The sequence below is a fragment of the Centroberyx gerrardi genome, chromosome 12, assembly GCF_048128805.1.
Source record: "Centroberyx gerrardi isolate f3 chromosome 12, fCenGer3.hap1.cur.20231027, whole genome shotgun sequence".
Lineage (NCBI taxonomy): Eukaryota > Metazoa > Chordata > Actinopteri > Beryciformes > Berycidae > Centroberyx > Centroberyx gerrardi.
In genome coordinates, this window is record NC_136008.1 from 14,856,664 (window position 1) to 14,884,606 (window position 27,943).

Here is a 27,943-nt window from a genome sequence, read left to right on the forward strand (position 1 = left end):
GCTGGGATGAGCTTATTTCATTCATTAGCTTTGCTGTTTAGCTCGAGTGTTCAGCTGCAGGCTCCAGACTGCTGTCATGCATATGAATGGGGATGATTGAGAAGCCGCACGGATGTCTGTGCCCATTAAGGAGGTTAGTACCCTGAAATTGAAGCCTTGGCAATAAACGACAACTTGTTTATGTCCTATTTTGCCTGTTAAAAGAGTTTTTGAGCCTGCTTTTATAACCTTGACAAATCGTTTTAGATGGATAGAGACAGAGAGAGAGAAGCTGATAAATCATATGATTAATCAGTTTAAAGTCAGCAGAGATTTCTCTAGACCTGTAGCTTGTGACACATCACATGTCAAAGCTGCAGTAAAACCTGGTTAGAAATTCACCTTAACTCCTACAGAAACCTCATTTTAAAATGTATTTTATGGAGCATAACAACAGAGAGGAAATATCAGCAAGGATTACAGAACAGAACAGAACAGTGTGGCAGCTGTCGTACCCGGATACAGGTCTGCATGTAAATAAGTTCAATAAGTTAGAGCCAAGGGGAAAAGTAGATTGCATAGTTCTTATGCTATCATTTTCTTGTTTTGCTTTCAGTAACTGTTCCTCTGCATTTCATTCTCTGTGTAAAAACCTTAATTTTCTGTAGTATCTGGAAAAATCATAGTGTCATATATTCTACAGGTGATGATACACAGGACAAATGTTATGTGTGTTATTCAGGTTTACTTGAATAGAGTGACAGTGAAAATCTGTACTACAGTAACTGGCCCATTGCTCTGTCATATAAACCTGACTGTACACTACTTGGCTTGTGCCTAGTTATCTGATCTGCTGATCCTGACCACGATAATGGTGACTTATCAGTTTTAAATTTTGCATACTTGTTGAACAGGAGATTTATTAGCCAAAGTGAATTATTTTGCCATTGTACTGCCATTGTAAAAGTAACATCGCTGACCTTTGTCCTTGGAGGAAGCAGTAATTCTGTTGCTTGCGGGAACAGTACTAGTTGTCATAGAGTGATTCATGTTCTGAGAACGGTTTACACAGATAGATGACTGGAAGTTTGTCCTACTGGCCGCCTCCACATCAGGTGGTGAACAGATCAAAATCAGTTTCTTGTGTGTCCAGACCTGTCACTTAATGTGTCCTGGGCCCTATCATTATTATAAGATACAAGGTGCATTAAAACGACAACTGTAGCCCAAATGTTGGATCTATAAAGGTTGCATTGCTGAGGGATGTGGTTTGGCTTCCATGTTCCAGATTTTGCTTGCTGGAGCCTATAGGCACTACAGCAGGGATCATATGATTGTATACTGTGATGATCATACTATTTCATTGGATCTGCTGCAGTAATGGAGGGACAGCTGTAGATCATGTGGCATGCTCTTCTAATGGGATCTTAGTAAGGTTGGACACTGCGAGTTGCAGTGCAATCCATTTCATTTTAAATGAGTTGCTGTATCCTACAGTGCCACATTGTAATGGCCAACTTAATGTAATTATAGTTTAGAAAAAAGAGGTGGCAAAGAATACTACTTGAGTCTGCTATATATCTATTTGAAACCTTACCATTTTGTCAATCAAGGCCTTAAAGTACCTACTATCCTTTAAACAGAACCACAATTTATTTTAATTTTGTGCTATCAATCCTTTTGTAAGAATTGGTGTCAGTGTTTTCAAATGGTAGATATTACATTTTGGAACAAAACTCTGTGTAAAGCTCATATCTGTGTATACCCTTGACTACACACTCACAGGCCCTTGACAAAACACTGAAGCAACTCTGTATCCTATGTGGTGTGACGTCTAAATGCAGTGACCCAAAGTTGAGTCGCGGCTGTGGGTTTCTGACTGGAAAGGTCTAGTTTTGCATAGAGATGCTGGCTGCAGGTCTGAGGATCATGCGACTTACTCAGCAAGTACAGAAGCATGCAAAGTTTCATTTAAAGAAATGTAGTAGCTCAGTTATGAGGTGGACTCGAGCTTTAATGTTAACACTGCATCCATATAGCCCATTCATTGTGGCCCCATAACATGCGGCCCCGTGTGTGTGTGTGTGTGTGTGTGTGTCCATCCTCCTCTGCACACATGAGTCTAATTTTCCCAGAAGAGATTAGAACGCCTGGAGCAGTAGGGAAATGAGATTAAAAACTGTTTGCTCCTCTCTGAGGTGACTGAGGGGGAAGAGAGAGAGAGAGAGACTATAGAAGGAAAGAGTACAGAATATAAAGAGAGAGAAAGTATCAGATGTAGAAAAAAGGGTATTTGTGCCCACCACAGTAGTAGAATGTACAGCGAAAGAGAGACAGATTAATTGATTGATTGATTGATATACATTGATTCAGTGTTTTAGTAGGCCTGCGATATTTCCCGCACAGCTGAATCCAGTCTTGAATTGAGTCAGTTGTTTTCTTCAATAGTCTTTGTTTTATGATTTCCTAGAACATCACATGGGTGGCACTGCTGCCAGCAACTAAAAATGGTAACCAGATATTTGATGGCACCAATATTTTGGTCTAGATATGTCGTATATTAAATTATGTTATTATGTCAATTGGATAAAGCACGACTTAAAGGAACAGTTCACCCCAAAAATGAAAATTCTGTCATTATCTACTCACTCTTATGTCAGTCAAAACTCCAGTGAAGTTTGTAAAAAATTCCAAACACACAGCGAGTTATTGCCCAAAGTTTTGTCACAGCCTTCTCTAAACGACTGAAGTGAGTGAGGCCTGTTTGACTTCCAAATAGAGCATAAAAATAAACATCAACTTTCTCTAGACAACTCATGCAGTATAATCCAAGTCACTTGAACTATGACAGATAATGAGAAATGACAGTTAATGTTTAAGTCTAGCATCTATAGTTTCCTGGGGATTGTGGCTTTAAAGCAATATTTCCCTTTTGCAGAACAATTATAGTTTCAGTACTTAAATCCTCATAGGAGTTCCTGAGCAGTCGACCACCAGTTGTAGCCGTCTCAGTAGTGATGTCACATGCTACCGAGTCGTGGATGGGTAGACATACTTTAGATGTTTGTTATAGATGGAGAAATTGTGGTGTAGGGACGAGAGGAAAGTGGGATATTTTATTCACAGTCAAATCGACTGATAAGCACTTGACAAAAGGACTGAAACTACTGCAAGCGGCAAACCCCAAATCATGAAATCTTTGAATTATGATTGGACGAAAAAAGTTGCAAAAACCTTATTTCCAATGTAGAATTATTAAAATCAAAATTAAATGTGCTTATCACCAAAACTGATTATGGACAAATGGAGCAGGGCCGGGTTCCATTCCCTTTCAATCCAGTCAACTCAGGAAGGGGATTTTCTTCAAAATTCAAATACAGAAAAACTTTGTGCATGAAGAAGTTGTCATATGTAACCTATTACCAAATAATAATAATACATGTTGTGGACATAAACAAATTGCTTATCTTTTTAATTATTTGGAATGTTTTTAATTATTTGGAATTAAATGAAGTGAATGTGAAACAGCTCCAGCCCTGACGAGTAGTGCAAGAGGCAGTGTATTGAAGAAAATTCAGTACATCCTGAATTACAGTACATGGTATGACGCAACTTCTATATTTACCAATGTGGGGAATATACAAAATTACACAATACCATGTAGCGCTTGATGTTTAAAATATATCCTCAAATTGAACTTGATATGGGTGCTGTGGATATCTTGTAGCTATACCAATCAGTGAGAAGCTATTTCAAGATCATTTTTAGATTTCTGGACAACCGAGCAGCCCTGCCTCTTGGAATAGCCCTGTTAATAAAAAAAAAGCCTGATTGTGTCTTAAGTGGTTGTTGTTGATGAGAACAGTCCGACGTGTGTGTTTTTTTTAAAGGCAGTGATAATGAGCTGGAACAGCCAGCCTGTCATGTGGTCTGACTCTGCTACTTAGCGGATGCTGTCCTCATGAAGAAAGCTAAAGACGAGAGAGAAATGGAACGGCTTTTCCGTCCGGTGACAAACGAGCAACAGTAAATATTAAGTCTGTTTTTGCTTTACCGTTTCTTATTTTCATTCCCACTTCTGCTTCTCTCCCTGTCTCTCTGTCTGTGTATGTCTCTCTCTGTCTGTCTTCATTTGTCCATCTTTCACTTTCTCCCTTTTCTCCTTCTCACTGACTCTCTCTCTTGTCTCTCTTGTTCTCTCTCTGTATCGTTCTCCTGCACATCCCTTCTTCCTCTCCTCCTCGGGCTCAATGGTTGTGGTTCAGCGGTTCTGAGCAGGCACCAGGTCGGGTTCTGCTGGGGGCCGGGAGGGGGTCCCGTGGGTTCCAGTGATGGCGGATCATCTGCCTCCTGCTCTGCTGGAAGCCTGCGTGGTGGTCGGAGCATCCAGTGACAAACTCCGAGAGGTCTACCAGGTACACACACACACACACACACACACACACACGCACCTCCACATACTTCTGTTCTTATACTTATAAGTACTTTTAATTGATTTAAACTGAAGAATGATAGAAGCAATGTGTTGTCTGCATCATAGATTTATTACGTTGTGTTTGTGTGTGTTTTATCCCGTTGTCCTCCGTCATCTTTAAAATATCCCAGATAACAAAGATTTTGAGTCCTTTATAATGTGTGGTTGATGTTAGTTTTGCTTGTATTCTCATGATGTGTGATTTTTATGGCAATATGGCTTATACATTTAAACCCAGCTTTATTGCCTCTTGTTTTCATTCATTTTTTTATTCAACCAGTTTAGTCCTAGTGAGATAAGAATCTCTTTTTCAAAGGAAACCTGGCCAAGAAAGCAGCATCAATACAAACATAAAAAATTGCAGACCAATGACATATAACAATGTTCAAAGAGTGAATACAGTCAAAATCACATAGAAAAGGTGCAAAGTAAAACAATGTACAAAATCAAAATGTAATCAAACTTGTAAAAAAGAGAGAAACAAAGTAAAATCTTCTGTGTAAGCTCTCCAAAGTCTTAAGTCCACTAGACCAGTACCAAACCAGCAGGTTAACAGGGTCAAAACCAGTTTAACTCTTGAATTAAACAAAGCAAAGACAGCTTCACACACAAGTTCCTTCATTATTAGTTTAACGTCACCAAGAGAGACCAGCTCTTTCAGCGTTAAATCAGTTTGCAGTGAGTTCCATGAATTCACTAATTCAGTAATTCAGTTCTGACCTTAGGGACAGAAAGCAAAAACAATTCCTGAGACCATAAACTGTAATGTCCACCAAGATGTTTTTAGAGATATAAGAGTGTAAATATTTAGGAAGTCTAGACTTATCAATAAAAACGTACCAATGAATAGGATAGGGCAGGCCAGTGAACCTGAGCAAACAAGGTACAACGATGAGTTTGTCTCCAAAAGAGGTTGGCGACGTTGGCAAGCAAGCAGCGTTTAGAAGAAGCACTGGAAATAAGTTCTGATCAGGCCCCAGCAGACTGCTAGTCAGAGAGATCAACACAAGATGCCATCATTTACAGATTTTTCCAAAGAGATCCTCAAAAAGCAGACCCAAGGTGAAATAATTAGCTTCTAGTCCATCCAGATTTAGCCACATTTGAGCCGAAATGTCCCGACAACAGCAGCATATGATACCTGAGGACAGTAAAAATATAAAACATTGCTACACATGGGGTTATAAAACCGGTTAAGAACTGTTTAAAGACCGGAGAGGTTTATAAAACTTGAGTCACCAAACACACAAACACTGACATGCTGCCGTCTTGAATAGCTGGGTATGAGCAGGGTGCAGCGGCCTTGACCTCAGCTGGCAAAACACTGGTGGCTGTGGTGTACATAGCACCCAACTGATGGAGCCTCTCACTGTGAGGCTGCAGCCATGGAGCGAGAACATAGTCTCTCTCAATGCCACATGCTTATCTAGTAAACCTGCTTTACCTGTTGTTTGCTACCCAAGATGCCTTCGTGGAGATGTTTTGAATTTCAGTCTCTTTTAACCAGGCTCTCATAACATTTTACGGAAAAAGTTAATGCACATCGGCAGGTTTGCAGCTCAGAGTACCTATTGGTTTTAATGCAAGAATGCTAACAACGCTAACAAGCCATTTTAGAGAAACTACTGAAACTTAATTTAAATATCGCAAGTTGAATTGATGATGATGACCCAATTTCCCCTCGAGGATCAAATAATCAAAATCTAAATCTCTCTACCCCCTCCCCCTCTCCCCATCCCTCCCTCCCTCCCTCCCTCAGTCCAGTCAGCAGGCCACTAACAGTAGTGGGACTCCAGAGCTCCCCCTATTGGAGCCGGAGGTACTGCATGTCCTGGTCCCCCCCTTCGTTAGCCGACAGCATGCTGAGAGTGGAGTGTTGAGGCCGTTTGGGAGACGGCGCTCCTTCATCAGGAAGAAGAGAGAGCAGCCTCCTCCAGCTGCAGCGCCCCCCAGCCAAGGTCTGTTCTAGTAGCTACTAATCTGGTCTGGTATCTATTGGTCTGGTCTGGTGTCATGGTGTAGCCAGGTAAACCTATGCAAGATGCCATAGAATTTCTTTGTACCAGGTAACGTGAGCTTTTATCAGTTGCTTATGGGACTTGTAATCGAAAGGGCGTGGTGATGCTGCAAAAATGTGAATAGTAACACTGACCCAGTAGTTCACGTTTATGAAAACCCCCTACTGTGACGGTCTCAGACCATAACAGCAGGTGTTGTTGTCTGCTAGGTTGCTGAGTGGTCCGTGGTCCGGTTGTGTGAAGGCTCTTTGGTTCCATGAACAGATAATCTGACCCATGTAATAACATCGATGATAAGTCTAGTCTTATTTTTGTGTTATTTAGCTTCTAGCATTTCTGCAGGCGGAAGTGGAAGAGGAGAAGAAGGAGGAGCAAGAAGTGAAGATGTCAGTGTTCCTAAAGACATTGATCTCATGGCTCTGCCTCAGCTCTGCTTCCCTGGTGTTTACACACACGCACACACACACACACACACACACACACACACACACACAAAATTTGGCCACACAGTAGTTGCAAATTGGCATTTTCCTAATTGTAACGCATTACTCCTATGTGTAAATATTGTTATTCCTTTTATTTTACCAGGTGGGCTCCAAGTAACCAATGAACAGAAAGAAGAGCAGTTCCACTTCCTGGTTTTCACTGATGTCTTTGGCAACCAGACCCATGGAGTAGTAATGCAGTGTCACCGGCCGATACTGGTACACAACACTGCACACGATACTGAACACACAACGCTTAACCTTTACGCTGAGTTACCCCTTGTGTTCTTACCAAAAGCAACTCCAGCATCCAGTTGCTGGGTTGTTGTTGTCAATGAAGATAACAAAATATAATGGGAAAATATACCGTTAGCTAAAATTGCTGGCAAATGAACCCATCAGCATTTCCTAAAAATATAGCCCATAAGCATTGGTAAATAATGCACCTGCTATACTATGCTACATTAAACTGATCGGACTAACAAGGGTAAATAAAATATAAATTGCCTTAATGAGAGCAACTCACTGTTGGATTGTCTTTCCTGTGTTTTGCAGGAGGGGGCATCTTTCCACCAGAATGGAACTGGCTTCTCTAAGTTTTCTAAACTTTACTCTGTCTATGGTTTCTGTGTCATATCCAAGCATCCCTACTACACCGCACTGAAAGACTGCCTGTCATGGTGAGAACCAAATGGATTAGATTGGTTTCTTGGTTTATGTTGAAATATGTTCTATAAGCTCCATTAAATTGGTTTGCTTGAATTATGTTTACCTTTACCATATAAGCCAAATCAAATTGTTTTTATTGATTTATGTTCAGTTCAACCACATTAGACTCTTAGTCTTGTTCTGTTAGCAAAGGGTCCTTAGGTAAGAAGAGAGAAAGTTTGACATCAAGTGTGCTGTGTTAGACAAAGAACATCTGGGAAAGAAATGCTATGCTTACATATTAGTAGGCCTATTACACCCATTTTAATGAGAGCTAAGGTCTTCCCCTGACTAGCCAACAGGCCCACAGCATGGTTGTGGTTACTATTTTACCATCCAGATTGCTTAATCTTTACCCCTGAAACTGTTGGTGCCAAGTTAAAGAAGTTCCTCCCAAATTCGTCAAATAGCAAATTTCTCTCAGATTTGATGTATCAGCTCCAACTATCACCCCATAAGTCTCTGTATTTCCATCTAACTTTGTATCTCTGACTCTCTCCCTGTCTTTCTGTTCCTCTTTAGTGTATTAGTCCAGCTGAGGACTTGTCGTTTATCAGACTTGGAGGAGAGGGTGAAGGAGTTTGCAGCCAAACTGGCACTGGTGCCCATCCCACCCCCTGGACAACTACATGTGGTGTGTGTGTGTGTGTGTGTGTGTGTGTGTGTGTGTGTGTGTGTGTGTATACAATGTATAAAATGTATACACTCATAATATTGTGAGCTTGGCATCTCGTTTATTCATAATATGCTGACATCAAACAGTACTACAGGTAGTGGTAGTAGTAGTGTACTTGTAGCAAATATTTATTGGATTTTCATGTATGTGTGTGCATGTATATGTATGCATATGTGTGTTTTTCCTGCATCCTGTCGCCATGATTCTACCATCTAGAGAAGACTAACAACCGTAACAGTGTGTATATTTTCCAGATGTTTTCCTTGCGTCCTCTGACCATCGTGTTGCCATCCAGAGAAGACAAAGACCACCCAGCTGTAGATTTAGACCTCCATCTACCCTTCCTCTGCTTCAGGCCACAGCAGCTACTACAGGTAACACACACACACACACACACACACACACACACGTTTTGTTTGTGTAGATGAAGCAGGGGAGGCTGATCTCACTATTACTCTCTCTCTCTCTGTCCCTCTCTCTGTCTTTCTTTCCCTGTCTCTCTAGGTGATGTCATGTCTCCTGCAGGAACAGAGGGTGGTGTTATTTTCTGCTGACTGGGCCAGACTCACTCTGATGGCAGAGAGCTTGTTGCTCTTTCTACAGGTCAGTTCAAAATCTATGTCTGCATATCTGCAACGCACACAGTTCTAACCTCAACCATGACACACACTGGTCTAAATTAGTCTCACGCAGCCAGACCTTTCTCCACACTTCATTTCACTTCACTTAATTTTAGTGCTAGTGCAGGAGAGGCAAGCTACAAGCCAGAAGAATTTAAAACTCTTTTATGCTGTCAGTTTATCCAGTTGAGCTGTCTCTTGTTCTTACAGGTCAGTTTAGTCATTAGTATGGAAAGAGGTTAGTGATAAAGTAATAAGTAATAAATTAATTCAAAAATTGAATTTGTAAGGCACAATTAGAAATTGAGTGAAAATTAATTCACCAAGTGGGGAGTATAAGGCTCAATCATTGGTTGAGGAGATGAGCAAGGCACAGGAAAAACTGAATTTGAAGTTATAGTTTAATATAATAATAATAACATTCAATTTCAAGCCATTGCATTCAATTTGAAAATGTGCCCTACAAGTTTGATTTTTTAATTGATTTTAGAATTGAAATTCAGTTTTTAAAATCGCCGGTTCAATATGAGCATGGCAAATTCACTTTTATGCAATTTAAGTACAATCTCTGCAGGCACTAATCTCTTTCCATATATAAGTCCTTAACTGTGTCTTGTTCTTCAAGACTTGTATCTAAAAAGTTGCAACATCAAGGGATCTGGAATCAGTCATCCATCCATTCATTCATCTGCTGGCCCATTAATGTGTTCATCCATGCCTCCCTGTTCTCTCCTCCAGCCTCTGTCATGGCAGCAGCCCTATGTTCCTGTCCTGGCCAGAGGCATGCTGGACTTTCTCATGGCTCCTACTGCCTTCCTTATGGGTTGTCACATCAGCCATTTTGAAGAGGTTGCATCTGTGAGTACACAACCTGCTAAATTAGTTACATTTGTCCAGTACAGCAAATTGGGTGCAGTTTCTGCAATAGAAGTTCTGACAGAAGTGGGGAAAATGGAAAGTTTTAGTATTTCAACAGTCATATAATGATAATAGATCTGGGCCCATTCGTTACCAGAGGAATCTCTCTCCACTCTGGATGTCAGTGGTCAAAAGACTCAAACTGAAAATCATTTTTTATAATTTTTATATTATTTCACATGCAAATATTATAGTTTCAGTTTAGTTTGTTTTATTTTTTTTATTAAATGCAGTTTTTCATTTTAATTTAATTAGTTTTAGGTGATTATAATAACTTTGTATTACATATTAGATCATTTTCCCAGATCATAGGAATAACTGTTTTAGGGGGATAGGGGGGGAAATGTTTTATTGTTATGTCTTAGTTTATCTTGGGAACTTAACAGTAAATGTAAAATAACTAAGAGAGATTTTTCACTGGCCATAATCTTGCAATGTGTGTCCACTCCTCCCCACCCCATCCCCATTCATCCCTGTCATCCAGGAAACAGATGATCTGATCCTAATCAACATTGATGATGGACGCGTCTCCACTTCTTGTTCTGAGACTGTTGACCTACCAGAGATTCCCCTGGCTGCTGCAGACTGCTTCACACAGAGGTACTGATATGTGTAGTAATAATAATAATGATAATAATAATAATAATAAATAGATAATAAATAAATGAATTAATAAATAAATAAATACAACATGCAGCGTTCCGTTTTGACCAATCAATTTCTGTGAGGAGCATATACTGTAGACTTGAACTATAGGTAGACGTACAAATGTAATGATAGTAACTGTGTATTGATATGAGTGTTTTTCCAGGTGTCTGTCCCTGCGGATACATTTCGACCTGCATCAGGGCCGCCATGCCAGCTGCACTGACATCAACGAGCAGCGGGCTCAGAGACGAGCGTGGCAGCGCAGCCTCAACCACGACATCCAGAGGATTACACTAGAACTCATCGTCAACATATTCAGGTTTGCGTGTGTGTTTGTTTTTTGTGAAGTGTTGTATTAAGTATTGATTGGATCTGTTCGGATTATTGGATGTTGATGGCTTAACCAGAACCCTGCAGAGACACCGTGTGGTCAGGATGCTCTGGTGAAATTTCCAATTCTAAATATGAACTGGCATAAAAATACTAGCTTCTTAGCAAAGGCCATGAAGCGCGACTGTGGTGTTGACATTGCTGCCACTGAAAACTGCTATGTCCAAACTGATTTTATCTAAGAGTATCAGCAGTCTTTACAGAGCATTGTAAAATTTTCATTCCCACCTAATGAACACTTAAAGTGGCTGTATGCATATTTCCTATTAATAGATAGGCTATCTGTAAAATTGTATTGAGGCATAGTAACGCTAGAAAAAAAAAAAAAAAAAAATAGTCCCAGTTATCTGCCTTATGCTTTCATTCGGTTTCATTGAGATCTCAGACTTGATTCTCAACAAAATCCCTTCTGGTAGACTGATAAGTTCTGCATCAAAAGCAGCAGTGAGAAGTAATAAAGAAACGTGAAGAAAAAAGCAGCTTACAGGGGCTATAAAACGTAGAGCAGATGGTCATTATCACAATTCATCTGACAACTCTTAGAGAAAATCCAGCCTGCAGTTTCTAGTATAAGATGTCAACACCAATGTGGGCAGTCATCTGAAACAGGATAGGTACTATAACATAATAACAATAACAATTGTTCCTTTGATATATGAATCCGGTGTGCAACAGTGAGGGGTCATGGTGTGTGTTATTGTGTATTAATCAGTGCTGTAATGTGTTTGTGTAACAGGGATGTTAGCAGTCATCTGAACTATGAACACAGAGTGTTTAACAGTGAGGAGTTCCTGAAGACCAGAGAGACCGCTGAACAGCTTTTTTACAAGCAGGTAAAAACTCACTTACAGTTTCATTATTCATCTAGCCAACTCACAAATCACTTTCAAAACATGTCTCTTATGGATCCCTATCCTACAGCAAACTCATGTCTTCCAGTCTTCTATAACTAATACTTCATAAACTAAATTATTAAAAGACGAAGTGAAAAACATATTTGAGCTGTTAAATGATGTACCTAACCATAAGACATAACCATAAGATATAAAAAATGACTCAAAAAATCACCAAAATGTAACATAAAAATTCACAAAAATGATGCCTATAAGACTCAAAACTGTAAACATACCGTGAAAGTGAAATAGTCAGCCTGCACTCTGGGTTGTGTCACGTTGATTGACAGCTCTTAGCAGCCAGGTGGTGTGCAGGGTGCTCGTCTCCGAGGTAACATGACTGTGTTGTAGGTGTTGGAGACCCACATCTTCCACTCCTTCCTGAAGGATCGTCTCAACAGGAAAATGGACGCCTTCACTCGCATGGAACTCAACACTCGTTCTGAGACGCAGAAGTAAGTTATTAAGCCGAGCTAATAACCCTAAAACTGATTGATAACATCCATAAAGTTCAACACTTGATATAAGATCTAATCTATACCAAGAGCCATGGCTTCATGATTATCGCTGACTTGCACACACACAACCACTCAAACTATTCTTATGATGAATTTCCCTACAAGCCTAACCCTAATAATCCTAAAGTCCTATGGAACTCAACACTTAATCAAATCAGTAATACTAATCAGTAATAAGACATTACTCTGACTCATAACCTTAACTGATAACCATAACCCCATAGAACTCAATCAGTTATACAAATTATACAAATTCACTGGCTGCATGTCATTAGATGGATGGTTTTATCTAAGGAGCCTTACTATGTAATTAATTAATTTTCATGTCATTTTCAGTATGGGTGGGAATGGATTGTATGCCTTGTATATTTTATATTTTTATAATTTGTCCTCCAGGATGAAGGCTATGGTTGAAAACCCTCGCAGACCCACCATGCAGGAGATTCAAGCCAGGAGAAAAAGCTCGATTATAGAGAGCAGGCTGAATAAGAGACTGGGGATGAGCCTTCCTAACCTGGGAGACGACCGACCAATCAGCTTCCACAGACACACACTGCTGACCAGGATCATCATATCCGACCCTGGTGAGACCAACACGTCTTCAGTATATACATATATGCTGTATATCTGGACTCAACACACACACACATACACACATACAGTACACACACACCTTGCAGTTTTAAAGTGCTTAAAAAATTAAAGGGGCACAAAATTCATGCAGATATATTTTGTACATTGCAAACAATCGTGTACAACATTGTTTGGTTCAGCTGTTATTGAGAGTTTTTGAATGTGAAATTGGTACTTAACTTGACATTAAGTGTCAGTTAATTAGATCTCATTGAAATGCCTGTCCCAAAGAATCAGCGAGGGATACTCTTGGAAAATTGTAGCTCTTAAGATCTTAAGTTCTGTTATTTACTTAATGGAGTAATAGGTTTAATAGATTTGAACTAGATGTAGCTATCCTCCCCAGTACATATTTAGATTAATGTGTAAATCCCATGTTATGATTTTTTAGCAGAGGCACTGTTAGAGTACCAAGATGGTGAACATTTGACTGGGAAATGTTAAAGAAATCTTCTCTCTCTCACTCCCTCTCCCTCTGTCTCTCTTTCTCCTCTCTCCCTCCTCTCTCTCTCTCTCCTTAGCATTGAGAACTCCTCCTAAACCCGTAAAGGTGTTTAAGCTCCCAGACTTCCCGGCCTCTCTGTCCTTCCACACTGTCCAAAATTACTACAGTGAGCTGATCCTGCAGCTCGGCAAGGCAATCTTCTGTGTCCCACCGGAGAACTCTGCTCTGCTGGCCAGGTACTCTGCTCTCCTCATACTCCTCCTTTCATGCTTTCAAGAATCCCTTGCTCTTCAAGTTTCTTATGATCATATATCAAGAAAGATGGCAGCAGGGTGACATAGTGAAGGGAGACGGTTCCTAAATAATTAATTTTCTGAGATGCTGAATATTCTTTAAGTCTCACATAGAGCGCTGCTGAATCATTGTCCACAAACAGAAGAGTTGGCCTGGTTGTAAAGTTACAGCAGAAAATCCTCTCTCACTCTCAGCAGAGTCTGTGAGATTTTTTCTGACTTGCAATACACATACTGTACGTTCCAGTGTTGTGTCTCATCGTTGAATCTTGACAGACAGGCTCCCAAGTTCAGGCAAGCATGTCTGTCATGACAGCTAACATGGATCTGCCACAAACTGTCGAGGTGCTGCCGAAGCCCCATGTGATGTGATGGCTGTGATGCTAGTTGTACTAGCAATAGCAGAGCTTTTTGCTCTGTTTATCATTTTTAGTAGAAAGTTAGAAAAATACGTATTAGTAAATTAGTGAATTCCAAATCAGAATACTGATGAATCATGATGAAGCATTGCAGAGTGGATTGCAGTAAAGCTGAGAACAAAGTTGAGTCTAGTTAAGTTTATTTGTATAGCTCTTTGTCACTGTTACAGTCTAAAAGGGTTTTACAACGCCCACATTATGAAAACAGTAAATTAAAACAACACTCCCAATCTTAATCCCTCAACTAAGGACAAGGAAAAACTCCCACAAAAACCTCACTAAGGGAAAAAAGGATACATGGAAGGCCTCACCTGAAATAACTGGGCAGTCATTGGTGAAATTAGAGGAAACGCCATGACAACCATCTTTGTTCAGGGTTCATATCTGAGAATACATTTATTGCAACATCAGTAACAAATATAATGGCCTTTAAACAGACAGACGATGTTCATTTTGTTGCTTTCAGTCAGTCTCAAGTGTCACTCAGTCTGAGACGCTTGTATTCTGCATTATGCTTCTTACTGTTGGCATGTTACTCTGTGATTGTCACTTCTTCTCTTATTACTCCTTTTCTTCCTCCTCTCCTCCTCTTCTCCTCCTCTTCATCTTCTGTGTTCCATCAAAGAACTCCACAGTGCTGGACAGGTACTGACTCTCACATCGTACCTTTTTGTCCACAGACAGTGCATCAACATGGCGAATAAATGAATTCCTCTGTGCAGGTTCTACTACCTGCGTGGTTTCATCAACACGTTGTGTTCTCGGCGCCTGGAGGCCCTGAGTGACTTCCAGAACCTGTATAAGACCGACACGGCCATCTTCCCCGCCCGGCTGGTCACATGGCTGGTGGACTCGCTGCACAGAGAGGAAAGGCAGCAAGCTGACAGACGGCCTGAGCTCAAGAGACTCATCCTCAAGGTCGGTCCGCTCGCACATTCATTATTTCCCATGGAGGGTTTTTGTGGCAGTGGTGGTCGCTGGTAGGGCTGCAACTAATGATTATTTTCATTATCAATTAGTCTATTGATTTTTTTTTTTTTATTAACCGATTAATCATTTCGTCAAAAATAATGACAAATGCCCATTACAAGTTACCAGAGCCCAAAGTGAAGTCTTAAAATTGCGTACTCAGTCTGAGTACGCAATTTGCCACAGTATGTTGTATTCATTTTAACATGAAATGGAAAAAAGAAAGCAAATCTTAGCATTTGTGAAGCAGTAACCAGCAAATGTTTGGCATTTTTACAAAAACATTTGCTGACTAAAACGATTATCAAAATTATAATCGATTAATTTTCTGTCGGTCGACTAATTGATGAATCAACTAATCGTTTCAGTGCTAGATGCAGGAAATCTTGGTTTTGATTCCACATACTATGTCCATGTTTCCCAGTTTTGGTTTTATTGCATGTTGTACCTCTGAAACTGTTCCTATATGGACACACTATTTTGATAAGTGTTCATTCTAAAGATTGCCCTCCATGCTTGTTTATGTTTTGGGAAAAAAACTGGTCTAAATCCCATATTTTTAAATTCCACATTTTCTGCCGTAGACCTGCTGAAGGAATATACTGTAGGTTAAACACTGGTTTGATTGATATTTGAAATGTAGCTATCCTGGTGACTCAGCAGGCCATGGCACGTACCAACTTCTTGTAGTCTCTAAATCTAATTTGTAAAAAAAAAAAATCCCTATTACCATCATACTGATGGTGATGATGATGATGGCAATGATGTTGTGTTAATTGTCCATTAGGTGAAGACAGAGAATGAGAAGCCGTTGGTCGAGCCTGATTATCATGTTAAGAAGTTTGAGCTTCCCAGAACACACCTGCATCAGGAAGAGTTTGTGCGCTGTGTCCAAGAGTCTGGGATCGTTAAGGATCCAGCGACCATACACCGCTTATTTCATGCTCTCACTGTCGGTAAGAGTGAGTGTGTGTGTGTGTTTGGGTGAGAGAGAAAGATGGAGAGAGAGAGAAATCTGGCTTGCTGGATTATATTTTTCATGTTTTATTTTTTTTTTTGAATGAGAGAGTAACATCAAACCAGAGAAATTAGGATTCTGTTATTTCACATGGATCCCTCAGACATACATTTACTTGTAACAAAACACCTTGTAACCAGCAGTTTGACTCAAGGCTAAGTGCTAAAAATGCTGGGATGCTGATTCAAGTTCAAAATTCATGAAAAAACAATGCATAACAAACCAAACAATTGTAATAAACAATACTAGAAAATCAAAGACTTGAAAAGTGGCACAAAACTGAGCAGTGACACTAAATCTTATTTGTATCTTTTGATTGTTTTGGCCATTTTTTATTTGTGTTGATTGGACTTGCTCTGAGCTGACGTGATGAATGCAGTATTTACTGTACTGACTGTACAGTAATCATTCACTCCACTAGCATTACATGAAAGCATTTTGAATGAATGAAGTCACCAGTGGCCGAAATGGTGAATTTACTGTACTTTTTTACAATCTATAAGCGTAAAGTACAGTATGTCCTGTGGTTTTTCTCGTGCTATCTCTCTCTCTCTCTCTCTCTCTCTGTCTCTCTCTCTCTCTCTCCTTTTGTCTATTTCTCTCTCACACACACAAAATGCAAAATGTACACTGCTACACACACAAGTGCAGACATTCAGGTACACACGAATGCAAAGCACTCACTCACTCACTCACTCACATACACAGATTCAGATTCACACACACAAATGCTAACAAATGCTACACTCATTCACATGCACACAGACGCAGATGCAAAACACAATGGAATTTTGAATGCACACATACAAATGTAACACACACACACACAGACTGTAGAGGAATGATCTCATGGTGATGTGATTGACTTTGGTAGAATCTAAGAGAGACTCGTCTTCAGACGTGGCTTTGAGAAGTCCCTCCTCCAAATCAGTCTCCTCCTTGGACTCCTCAGCATCTGTCGAGGGTAAGACCGCACCAGAGCTGTAGATACACACCGTTTAGACACTGAAGTTTTCAAAGACAAGGTAAACTTCAAAATCCAGTCAGGAAATTCACTTGAAATCAAACAGCTACATACAGATTTCCCTACAAGTAGAAGGCATTTTAGCCCCACAGTCCTGCTCTGGTGCTCCTGCTGAGTAACATGTGATTCAATGGGGTCATGTTGATGTTATGGAGGAAATCAGAATTGCATATTTCCGGCCAACACTAATTAGTCCTAGAGAAAGGGACAGCACCATAGTATAGATACGTACAACCATGCCAAACTGTTTATATCTATAACTCTGGACCAAGACATCCAGATCTGGGTTCAGTTACTATTTGGATTAGATTCAGTTATTTGTCTGCAACTGATACTCGAGTCAAAGCACCAGTCAGGAATCCAGTGGGTTGGTTTCCTTTTGCTTTCCCCATTGAATTAAAACCAAATCATTTCTTTAGAAAGATGAAAAATCACCTCAGAATGTCCGCAGGTGGAGGCCGTGACATCGAGTGAGACAGATGACAGGATTGAAAATCTGCTTTAGAACCAAAATAGAATCTGTCACATTTTGGAACCAACCAATAATTTGGGATTTTTAGGGTTATTTTAGAGTCATGTGATACAGTCTTTTGGACAGTCTTGTAGGAGTTGTGAGTCCTGTAACGTTCAGATAAAATCCTAATGACTCCTTTTGGATTGAACAAAGTCTTGCAGGATTGTTAGGCTTGATCATGGCATAGTGGAGCCAGAAAATTCCCCTAAACATACCAAGCTCAGCACAGCATGCACTCTAGGCAGGCTGCAGATTCTCCAAAGGAGAGAAAATCTCACCTTGTAACCGACCCAGATCTGCTGAGAACACACCATCTGTTAGCCTGACTGAATGGTTAAGAAAATGCCACACTAATGCATGGCCAGTTTGCATCCAGATGCATTGTTAGTCTTTGTTCTACTTGTCTGCCTTGTGCTAATGCCCCTCTCTTCCTCCTCCCTTCCTGATTTGAGCATGACAGCAGTCCCTTAGAACTTAACACTTAGAACATTAGTTTTGGGTCATAGGGCAAAAAGCACTGATATATCCATTTTTCTTGATTAGAGAGATCTAACATGTAAAAGAAAAGGCAGTAACAGTATCAGTGTTGGTGCATCACTACCCTGAAGTGTGAAACTAAGAAAGAGAGATCACAGTCGTCCTGGTGGCTCAGCGGTCAGTGGAGTACCACACCATAAACTCACAACTTTATGAGTCTGAATCCATTTCAGGACCCTTGTCGCATGTCGCCTCCTCTCTCCCATCTTTCCTGTCTCTCTCGACTGTATGCTTTCAAGTGTAGTCGGAATACCGGTAAAATCTTCTTGGAAGCCTTTGTAGTTGCTTCAGAGAAGTCGTTTTTTCCCAACATGGCTTTTCTCCCTGCTTTGTGCTGATTTTATTTGATGGTGGAATGTAATCATGCATGGCCAGATGGAAGAAGAAAGGAACAGGACTGAAGTGTTATGTATGATGGCGCTTGGCCAAGCTAAAAGCCTGTGTGAATGGTCTAATTTTTGTCTGGGTGTGTGTTTTGATCACGCTTTATGGAGCCTTGTGAGGTCAGACGGTCATTTAGTACCACATCAACAAGAAAATATGCTATTCTGTGATATCTATAATTGAGAATGAATGTGGAACTGATTACTTAATCTGTGTGTGTGTGTGTGTCTGCATCGGTTTTTTGCATCTGTGTGTGTATGTGGATGCGTTTCTATATTTGTGGCGTGTGTGTTTGTGGATGCGTGTGTCTAACATGTGGAGGCATGTGAGTCTGCTTGCATCCCTTCTGTATATGCTTCTTTGTATCTGTACATGTCTTCCTCTCTGTCCCAGGCCTTCAGAAGCAGGTGGAGCCCGAGCTCTTCAGAGTCTTCTACACCTTCTGGAAGGAGACGGAGGCCGAGGCACAGGACGTCAACCTGCCCTCCGAGGTCATCGACCACCTGGACAACAGCGAGTGCGTCTACAAGTTGTCGTCCTGTGTCAAGACGTCCCACGGCGTTGGTAAAATCGCCATGACGCAGAAACGCCTGTTCCTGCTCACTGAGGGACGGCCGGGCTTCCTGGAAATCACCAAGTTCAGAGACATACAGGTCAAGCATGCTAAAAAAAAGATATTTATTTTTTAGATATATATTTATTAGTATTAGTATTTATTTTTGCTTTGAAGAAATGAAAGTATCTTAAAGCAAGTTTCCTCCTGGACAAACAGGTCAAGTGCAAAACAGGCAAGCAACAAATGTTTTATGTTGTTTTCAGACTTATCAAACCTATTTTAAGTCACATTGTCTGAAGGCACTGGCTGCTTTCACATGTACAGTATGTTGATGATGTCACTTGGAAGTCTTAAAAGAAGTAAAATGATCATATTCCCTCTATTGAGGAGGAAAAGATCTCATCATCTCTGTCCCTTCTTCTCTGGATCCCTTTTCATTAGATTCAGAATTAATAAGAGCTAAACTTCTACTATTATAATAATAAATATTCTCTCTCTCTCTCTATAGGAGGTGAAGATCTCCTCAGCTCCCTTCCTCCTCCTTCGTATTCCTTCGCTTCGTATCCAGACCTCCAGCAGGCCCGAGGTATTTGAGGCCAACCTGAAGACAGAGACGGAGCTCTGGAACCTCATGGTCAAAGAGATGTGGGCCGGACGCAAGATGGCCGACCAGCACAAGGTACAGCGAGATCTGGCTAAGGGACCCCAGAACACACTGACCGATATTCTCCTGATGTATACTGTGCTTGGCTGCTTATTCAGTATCTATACTACTAAAATAGGATCTGGCTATTCTGAACCTCTTGAGAATCGATTTGAATTTGTGAAATATTTGAATGACCAAAATACGTAGACAGAGCAGGACAAAATGTATGATATGCATTTTGTATACTGTATATTCCAACATGCTGTACAGTGCCATTTGCAGTTTAAATGCTTTTGAATTGTGTATATGGACTAAAAATGTAGAGATTTCCTTGTGGCCAATTAATAAATTACATGCTGTATCTGTCCATGGCTTTATATATATATATATTACTGCCACCCTGTACTATAGTGCCATATCTTTTACATATGGCTCCTTTTCTGTGTGTCTAGGACCCTCAGTACGTGGCCCACGCTCTGACCAACGTCCTGTTAATGGATGCTGTAGTGGGCTGCCTGCAGACCCAGAGGTCCATCTATGCTGCCTCAAAGCTAGCCTACTTTGACAAGGTCAAACATGAAGGTATGGGCTCATTCCTCTACTTCTTCTATGATACTTTATTGATCTACAAAAAAGAAGTGTGTCTTTTCACTTGTCCCCCACCACAGAGAGGTCAGACTGCTTTTACTACTAATAAAGTGTTTGACACTTTTATGATTCTCGACTCATGCTGATAGGTAGACCACAGATCTGTTGACAAGAATACCACTTGAAAGGAATACTAGTTTGTTTCAGTGAGCCTCGGTCCCATTCATGGGTCCTGGACTTTGTTGACAGTGCCTTTTAAGACAAAGAACAATAACTTTGTTAAACTTCGTATTAATTTTGCGTATCAGCATCTTGATGTTAATTCCCAATCTGAGTTATCACTAACCTTTCGGTTTCTTTCTCCATCTCTCCTGCCTCTCTCTCTGTCTCTGTCTCTCTCTCTCTGTCTCTATCTCTCTCTCTCTCTCTCTCTCTCTCTCTCTCTCTCTCTCTCTCTCTCTCTCTCCCTCTCTCTCTCTCAGTGCCCATGATGGTGCCCAAGACCACCTCAGAGACTCTGAAACATAAGATCAATCCATCACTGGGCCTGGCTGAACCTCAGACTGTACATGTGCTACTATACACACCAGGTAGAACTGGGATCAAATTACAGAATTGCGGAGAAATGGTTTTTTTTACTGACATTGTACCAGATTATACCTGACACTGATATTTCACCTCACACTAGGTGCAGGTTTGGCAAGATCCTAATGTAATTGGTGTTTTTAAGTATGACATTTACCATTACACAGACCCTGATGTAGCTATCCCTTGGGCTATTCAACTAAGAGCAATTACACCTAATTTCATGTCAATTGAATGTAGGATGTGGGAGATATGGCTTGTAAGTTCTCTCTCTCTCACACACACACACACACACACACACACACACACACCACCCCTTATTATAAAAATGCCCTTCTACTGTAAAGACCTCGCTGATAACAGTTATCATCCTTAAAACCCCTAGTTCCATGTAAATCAGGCACACTGTATGTCCCTTTAGTCTTCTAATTGAAATTACCCAGAACAATCCTTTACAGTTCACAGCATCAGAGAAGCTTCTGTGTATATGATAATCAATTTCTTTGTAATTATAATCAGTGCTGACATAGTGAAGCCACTTCTGATTATACCACTGGTATGGCTCTCTGCATGTTATCTGTGTGCTGGTTGCTGCAGTCACAAGATGCTCTGCCATTGTGCAGTTACTGACTGGTGTTAAATTATCTTGATGAGTATTGAGGTCCGAGAGGAGAAAGGACAAAACAGCTTTCTATTTGTGTGTGTGTGTGTGTAGAATGTGGTGTTCTTGGGTGTGAGAGAGACTGTGCACATGTTCAGTATTTGTCTGCCTTCTCCTTGCAGCTACTCCCCCAGGCTGCTGCTGTAAATAAGAATGTGCTCTTAGTTGTTGTGTTTTATGCGTGTTTAAGAGTGCGCACATGTTGACTGTTTGCCTCTGCCTCTGTGCATGAGTGTGTATCGGGTGGCAAAATTGTGAATAAGAATCTGTTCTTGTTCAGCTGGCCTGTTTCAAAAAAGTGTCAGCAGAGGGACATAATGTGCGTTTGCATCTGTATGAGTGTGTGTGTGTGCACGTGTATGTGCTGTGCATCTGTGTGTGTGTGTGTGTGTGTGTGTGTGTGGCAACAGATGCTCCAGCGAAATCTATCCACATAACCTGATTAGTGCTGTCGTGCTGTGTGCAGGCAGGCAGGATAATAACTGTCTTGTGAGAGACTCTTTATGTTGTTCACACTGTGACACAGAGAACAAAAGCAGTCTGGAAGCCACTGGTCTGCTTTTACAGAACAACACACTTCACAGAACTAAACACAGTAACAGGATGGTAAGAAGAGATGAACTAGAGAACAACACAAAGAAAACGATGAACTTAAGTGGTTTGAAGTCCCTGTGAATAAGTCATTCATAGTCTCTTAAACCGTAAAGTATAAGATGCAAAGAAAATTAACGAGCGTCAGGTTTGAGTGAAATTCTCTTCCTGTATACATATTGATTGCCATTGGTTTGTATGTCATAATGTATTTTTCAAATAAGAGTATGCTTGTTCCTGTTTTTACAATGGATCAATTGAATAGTTTACATGCTTCTCAGTTATTTCAGGTTTTTCTTAATAATTTAACAATAACAATGCTATACTATGTGGAAAAAAAGTTTTTGCTTTGTCTTCCCCCACAAGGAGGTCAGAGTGCAAGTTCTGGATCCGGTAGGGATTCAGTGACTCGCTCAAGGACTTTTCAAGAGATTTTTTGAAATGGCTTGAAACATGTTGGGTGTTGGTATGATGTTTAAAGGTTTATTTGTCCTGTTCACATGACGGCAAAATTCAAGCGCCTGGGGTGGTTTGAAGCAGAAGCATTGGAACATAACATCTACTGACTGAATGCTTTATCTCTCTCTTCTCTCTCTTACTCCTTCTCTGTCTCCCTCTCTCTCTGTCCCTCTGTTTTGTCTTACTTCCCTCCCTCGCTCTCTGACTCTCTTGCCTGTCTTCCACCCTCTCGCCCTTTCCTTTCTCTCTTCTCTCTCTCTCTCTCTCTCTCTCTTTCTCTCTCTCTCTCTCTCTCTCTCTCTCTCTCTCTCTCTCTCCAGGTCAGTTGAGTTGCAGTGACTCAGAGGGAGACGGGAACCCTAAGCTGTGGGTGGCTCTGAGTGGGGGCAGGGTGGTGGTATTTGATGCAGCTAGCTGGTCCATGCTGCAGGACTGCATCCAGGTCGGAGCATCACAGCTGGTAAGAACAGAGATGTGGGAGTGAAACTTTATATTTAAACTTTATATATAGTGAGAGAGAGATGTAACAGCTAGATATATACTAACTTTTCTTGGGTTGTTGTATACCCCATAGATAAATAGATATAAACATACATGCATCCAGATATACATACATACATACATACAGTACTTATTACTACTACTAATAATAGAGTATTTTTCAGCCTATCAGCCTACGTTTCTCATACTCAGAGTGCAATGAAACTGATGTCTCCTTCCCTATCTTACCTTCCCCTGCTATTGCTTGTAGAACTGCATGCTGGGATTGGTGCAGGAGCAGGTGTGGGTTGGCTCCCAGGACTCTGTGATCTACATCATCGACACTCGCAGCATGTCCTGCAACAAGCAGCTGACTGAACACAGACACGAAGTGACGGGCTTCACTGTGGACACCAGAGATCTCCAGAACAGGTAGACGGGATCATCTCTTCTTCTTCTTCTTCTTCTTCTTCTTCTTCTTCGAATAGAATAGAATGAAGAATCCAAAGATGTGTAGTTCTTTTTCTTCTTCTTCTTCTTCTTCTTCTTCTTCTTCTTCACAAAGACACTTTACAACAACTGAAAAGTAGAAAACTACACAAAACAAGTTGTAAGATAGTCTCAATAAAAGTCAATCACACATTAAACATTAAAAGCAATCTTACAAAGGTGTGTCATCAGTGAGTAGTATAAGTGGACATTTTGCAGCGCTGCAAAAAGCATGTATGTTGTAAGCAGCCTTTTCAAATGATAGCCTTGGTCTCTCTCTCTCTCTCTCTCTCTCTCTCTCTCTCTCTCTCTCTCTCTCTCTCTCTCTCTCTCTGCCTCTCTGTCTCTGTCCCAGTCAGCAGCCATACTCCTGTAGCTGTGATGGGACCATTCTGCAGTGGGACTCGTCCAGTCTCAAAGTGAAGCGACAGTTCCAGCTCAGCTGCGACCGCCTCTCCTCCATACAGATCCATGATGGCACGCTGTGGTGCTGTACGTACGCACGCTCCCCCCCCTAAGCTAACGCACTCACACACACTACTCACTCCTGTAGCATCAGCCTTGTTCTTCACTTGTGGCTCGGTGTAGTTCACTGGCTGAGTGTCATACTAATACCCGACTGTGATTCTGTGTCTGTCAGTATGGCTTCTAATTCCATCTCTGTAATCCTTGAGTGTCGGCATTTAGAGTGGGGGGTGAAAAACAGTGGAAGCCCTGTTGTTAACACATATCATTAAAATGCATCCCCCTCACTGTAGGGAAAATGAAGAGAAATGTCGCTTTACATTCCTCCCTCCATCCCTCTTGTTAAATGTAGCCAAATAATTTGCTGTCTACATCTGTCTGGTTCAAACCCACCAAATTGCAAAGGCAACACTGGTGATCGATCAATCAAACAACCAACCAATCAGTCTCTACACTTACTTCTTAATTGGCCTGTCCAATAAAGAAGAGACTAATAAGAAGTGGCTGTGGTTGTGTATGTGCAGGTTGTGGTGACAGCATTGTGGAACTGAGGAAGAACGGGACACCACAGAGGAGGATGGCGCTTCCTGACCACCTACAGAGCATGCCCAGTTGCTTCAGCAGCTTCATCCTCGTGCTGGAGGTGACTCAACAATCAGTCAATACATCAAACAAGCCAGTAGACAGTCAGTTAGTCATTCAGGCAGTCAATCAGTCAATCAGTTACTTAATCAGCAAGTCAAGCCAGGCAGTCGATTGGTCATGAATAAATCATGCAAGCCAGCAGGACATCAAGCAGTTAATTGTAAAATATTCTCATCAAATAACATCTAGAGAATAGTGAGGGGAGCTGATTCAAAGATTCACCGACAACTTCTCCTATGTTAGCACTTGGTTATTAAGATGCAACCTTACTACAATGGTTGGTTGCCTACCAAAGGGGTTGGTAAGTATATAAACATGATGGCCACAGCTATAATGCAATTGTTAAGTGGCAGCCATTCGTTTCTCTCCATGCTTGCAAATTAAGGGCTTAAATTTGCATGTTGGAGGCCACAGTTTGCCCGAATTTATCAAGGAGCAACAGTAACTCATCACAGTAAAATGTCTGCATGTGTTAAAAGTATATATGTGACTTCCTGGTTTCTGTGTGTGTGTGTTTGTTCCAGCGAGGCCAGCTGTGGACGGGCTGTGCAGACTCGGGGGAGCTGTGTCTCTGGCACATTAAGGACAACAGTAAGGACAGCAGCCGGCCCTTTAAGACAATCTCCCTGCCAGGCAGTTCTGGAGTCACCTGTATGATTAGAGTCAAGGACCAGGTTGGTTATGATATCATGCCACATGGCAACGTTATATACTATAACATCTGTTGGAGCCATTATGTGTGTTGCTCATATGATTGGTAACTTCATTGTATATTTAATGTGTATTTCTAACATTGAACACTGGGTGGAGTGTTGGGGTAACAGGTGGACCTATGTGAGTTCATGGGAACAGGAGGTAGTTATTGCTTATGGAGGAAGCATTCAGTATTTGATTTAAAGTCGTGTCAGATTGTGACGTGTTATGGCAATGTTTGATTTGTGTTTTCATGTGAAACGTTTTCATATTACTCAAGTTTCTACGGGTATGGATTATAAACATGAATATCATTGCAACTACAGCATGTTCCTGTGGTGAGTGAAAAGACGGTGAATAGAATGGAAGAAATTGGAGCCTGGAAAAGACAAATGTGATGTGAGAGTCACTGCTGTTTTTTTCTACTAGTTCAAATCAATGTTGGTGATGAAACGAAAGCAAAGTGCTATTTTTTCAATGCATAACAACGACTAACATTTCTCGTTCCCACACTCCTCTCGCCCTCACCCCTCACCTGACCCATCTCTCCTTGACTCTTCTTTCTTCTCCTCTTCTCTCAACTTTTATCCTCTCCTTTTCTTTCCTCTCCCATCACCACTCACCCTCTTCTATCCGTCTTTAATGCCCTCTCCTCAGATCTGGGTGGGCTGTCGCGGCGGCAGCGGCGTCGGGGGTCAGTGTGACGGTCAGCTGAGAAGTCAGGTGTTGGTGGTGGAGCCAGAGAGCCATGCTGTGGAGAAGGTGCTGCAGGCCCATTCAGACAGCGTCCAGACGCTCTGCTCTGCCGAGGACCGCTACGTCCTGAGCGGCTCGGCATGCCGCGACGGCAAGATCGCCATCTGGAAAGTGGAATAGAGGAGAGGAGAAAGAGATGGAGGGAGGGAGCAAGAGGAGGAGCAGGAGAGAGGAGACTGAAGTGGAGAAAAGGAAGAAGAGAGGAGATACCTAAGAAATGACAAACTTTTTCCCTTTGGGTTCTTCACTGTGACAGCAAGATCACCACGTGGAAGTTTGAGTAATGTAAGAGGATGAGGGGAAGAAGGTGAAGAAAGGAAAAGGGAAAAGGTCTTCGCTTTCTCTTGTTGGTCTTGGTCATCGTGTTTCTCTGATGGTAAGCATTTGGTTTAATTCAACTGAGGATGCAAAATGCTGAACGCAACCTATGAAGATGATGTTGAGCCATTTAAACCTCAGGAGCCATACAGAAGAGAAAGTAGCTCTGGGAACAACATAATATTCTGGAAATGAAGAGTTTGTTTCTGACACCAGACTAAATGAAGAACATGCAGTTTTTTTCTCTTTTCTCTGTCTCTGCCATGGAGCATCAGCAACAGAACTGAGATGTGTGAGAGTGGAAGAAGACAGCACATCAAAAAAAATCAATGCATACCGTATGTTCTGTTTTAAAATTTTGATTTCTTTTAGATGATGTGTCACAACTGTTTAAAATAACAGTATAATGCTGAAATGCCCGTTTCATTACATAGGTTTGAGTTTATTATTTGTAGTTTACCTTTACCAATCATTCTTGATACATTTCTAACTTCTAACCCTACAGAAGACTACACTACAGAACAGTGTGGTATGTTGTGTGGTTAAAAATTGCACATGGACTGTTTTACCAGGATGTAAAACAGTCTCCAAGTGAAGGACAATCCTTTATTCATTCAGTTTCTGAAGGGAAGAGATGAACCACAGTCCCTAGTCTGCTCATTTTCTTTCAATTTCTCCCCATCAGAAATAGATCCAGTCTCTGGTTGTTCCATTGATCGCACAGCCCATTTACTACTGTGTTCTCACTGCCGTTATACTGTAGCTTGTTCCTGCCACATTGGTAGTGTATGAGTGTGAGTAAAGAACCTATATATTTTAAGATGAGAGTCAAGCCCTGCTCACTTGGCTTGGCAGACCTACAAGATGTCAATATGCAAGTGAAAAGTAGTGGATAATAATCGGATATCTGCCTGATTAGGCACTAATATTTGAGACAATGAAAAATAAAATTCCAACAAGGATCAAATGTACCGTATTTACAGTAGTTACATTTTAAAAATCACAACTCGGATGACTAAGATGTTAATTTGGGCTTTTACTGGCATTTGTCCAGCCACTACTGAGACATTTTATTAAGACTAAAATTACCTTTACAATTTGGTGTCACCCAATCCCACACCCAGATCCCCTTCAAAGTATATGTTTGCATGGTGTAGGAACACAGTACACAAACTCATGTTGAATTAGCTTTTTTATAAATCCCAGACTCGTGGAAAGGTGTGCATGCATCCTTTTTGTGCATATATTTTGTTACCATTTTGTACAGTCAGTATACATCAGTGAAGAAATCCTGCACAAAGCATCTTACAACACAAACTGTTATTCAGAGTGATTCACAAAAAATCCAACATTTAAATAAGTCAGCATTTGTGCATTCCATAATTACTAGTATTGTAGTAAAGAACAAGTGCAAGGAACAGCAATTCAGTGCTAAGAACTAGAAAAGA

The 27,943-nt window shown here is 41.0% G+C and overlaps 1 protein-coding gene across 1 annotated transcript; it reads left to right on the top strand.

The window, feature by feature from the left end:
- Window positions 1-10: 10 nt before the first annotated feature.
- On the top strand, window positions 11-26,924 carry LOC139925414 (DENN domain-containing protein 3-like). Its single transcript, XM_078287143.1, has 29 exons — window positions 11-133; window positions 4,245-4,394; window positions 6,213-6,411; window positions 6,796-6,912; window positions 7,060-7,175; window positions 7,512-7,636; window positions 8,187-8,298; window positions 8,595-8,714; window positions 8,845-8,943; window positions 9,699-9,818; window positions 10,363-10,478; window positions 10,690-10,845; window positions 11,653-11,749; window positions 12,161-12,264; window positions 12,724-12,911; window positions 13,482-13,641; window positions 14,840-15,035; window positions 15,874-16,042; window positions 16,979-17,068; window positions 18,957-19,216; window positions 19,628-19,798; window positions 20,218-20,347; window positions 20,836-20,943; window positions 22,970-23,109; window positions 23,401-23,561; window positions 23,974-24,110; window positions 24,608-24,726; window positions 25,253-25,402; window positions 26,079-26,924. Exons 2-29 carry the CDS (start codon window positions 4,311-4,313, stop codon window positions 26,295-26,297), a joined length of 3,963 nt encoding a protein of 1,320 aa, XP_078143269.1. The 5' UTR covers window positions 11-133; window positions 4,245-4,310; the 3' UTR covers window positions 26,298-26,924.
- The last annotated feature ends 1,019 nt before the right edge of the window (window positions 26,925-27,943 follow it).

Excerpts from the sequence above, each read along its gene's own strand:
- LOC139925414 (XM_078287143.1), top strand. The coding sequence starts at position 4,311 with ATGGCGGATCATCTGCCTCCTGCTCTGCTGGAAGCCTGCGTGGTGGTC. Across the intron at positions 6,412-6,795 it reads TGCAGCGCCCCCCAGCCAAG|CTTCTAGCATTTCTGCAGGC; the intron begins GTCTGTTCTAGT and ends TGTGTTATTTAG. Across the intron at positions 19,799-20,217 it reads AGATGGCCGACCAGCACAAG|GACCCTCAGTACGTGGCCCA; the intron begins GTACAGCGAGAT and ends CTGTGTGTCTAG.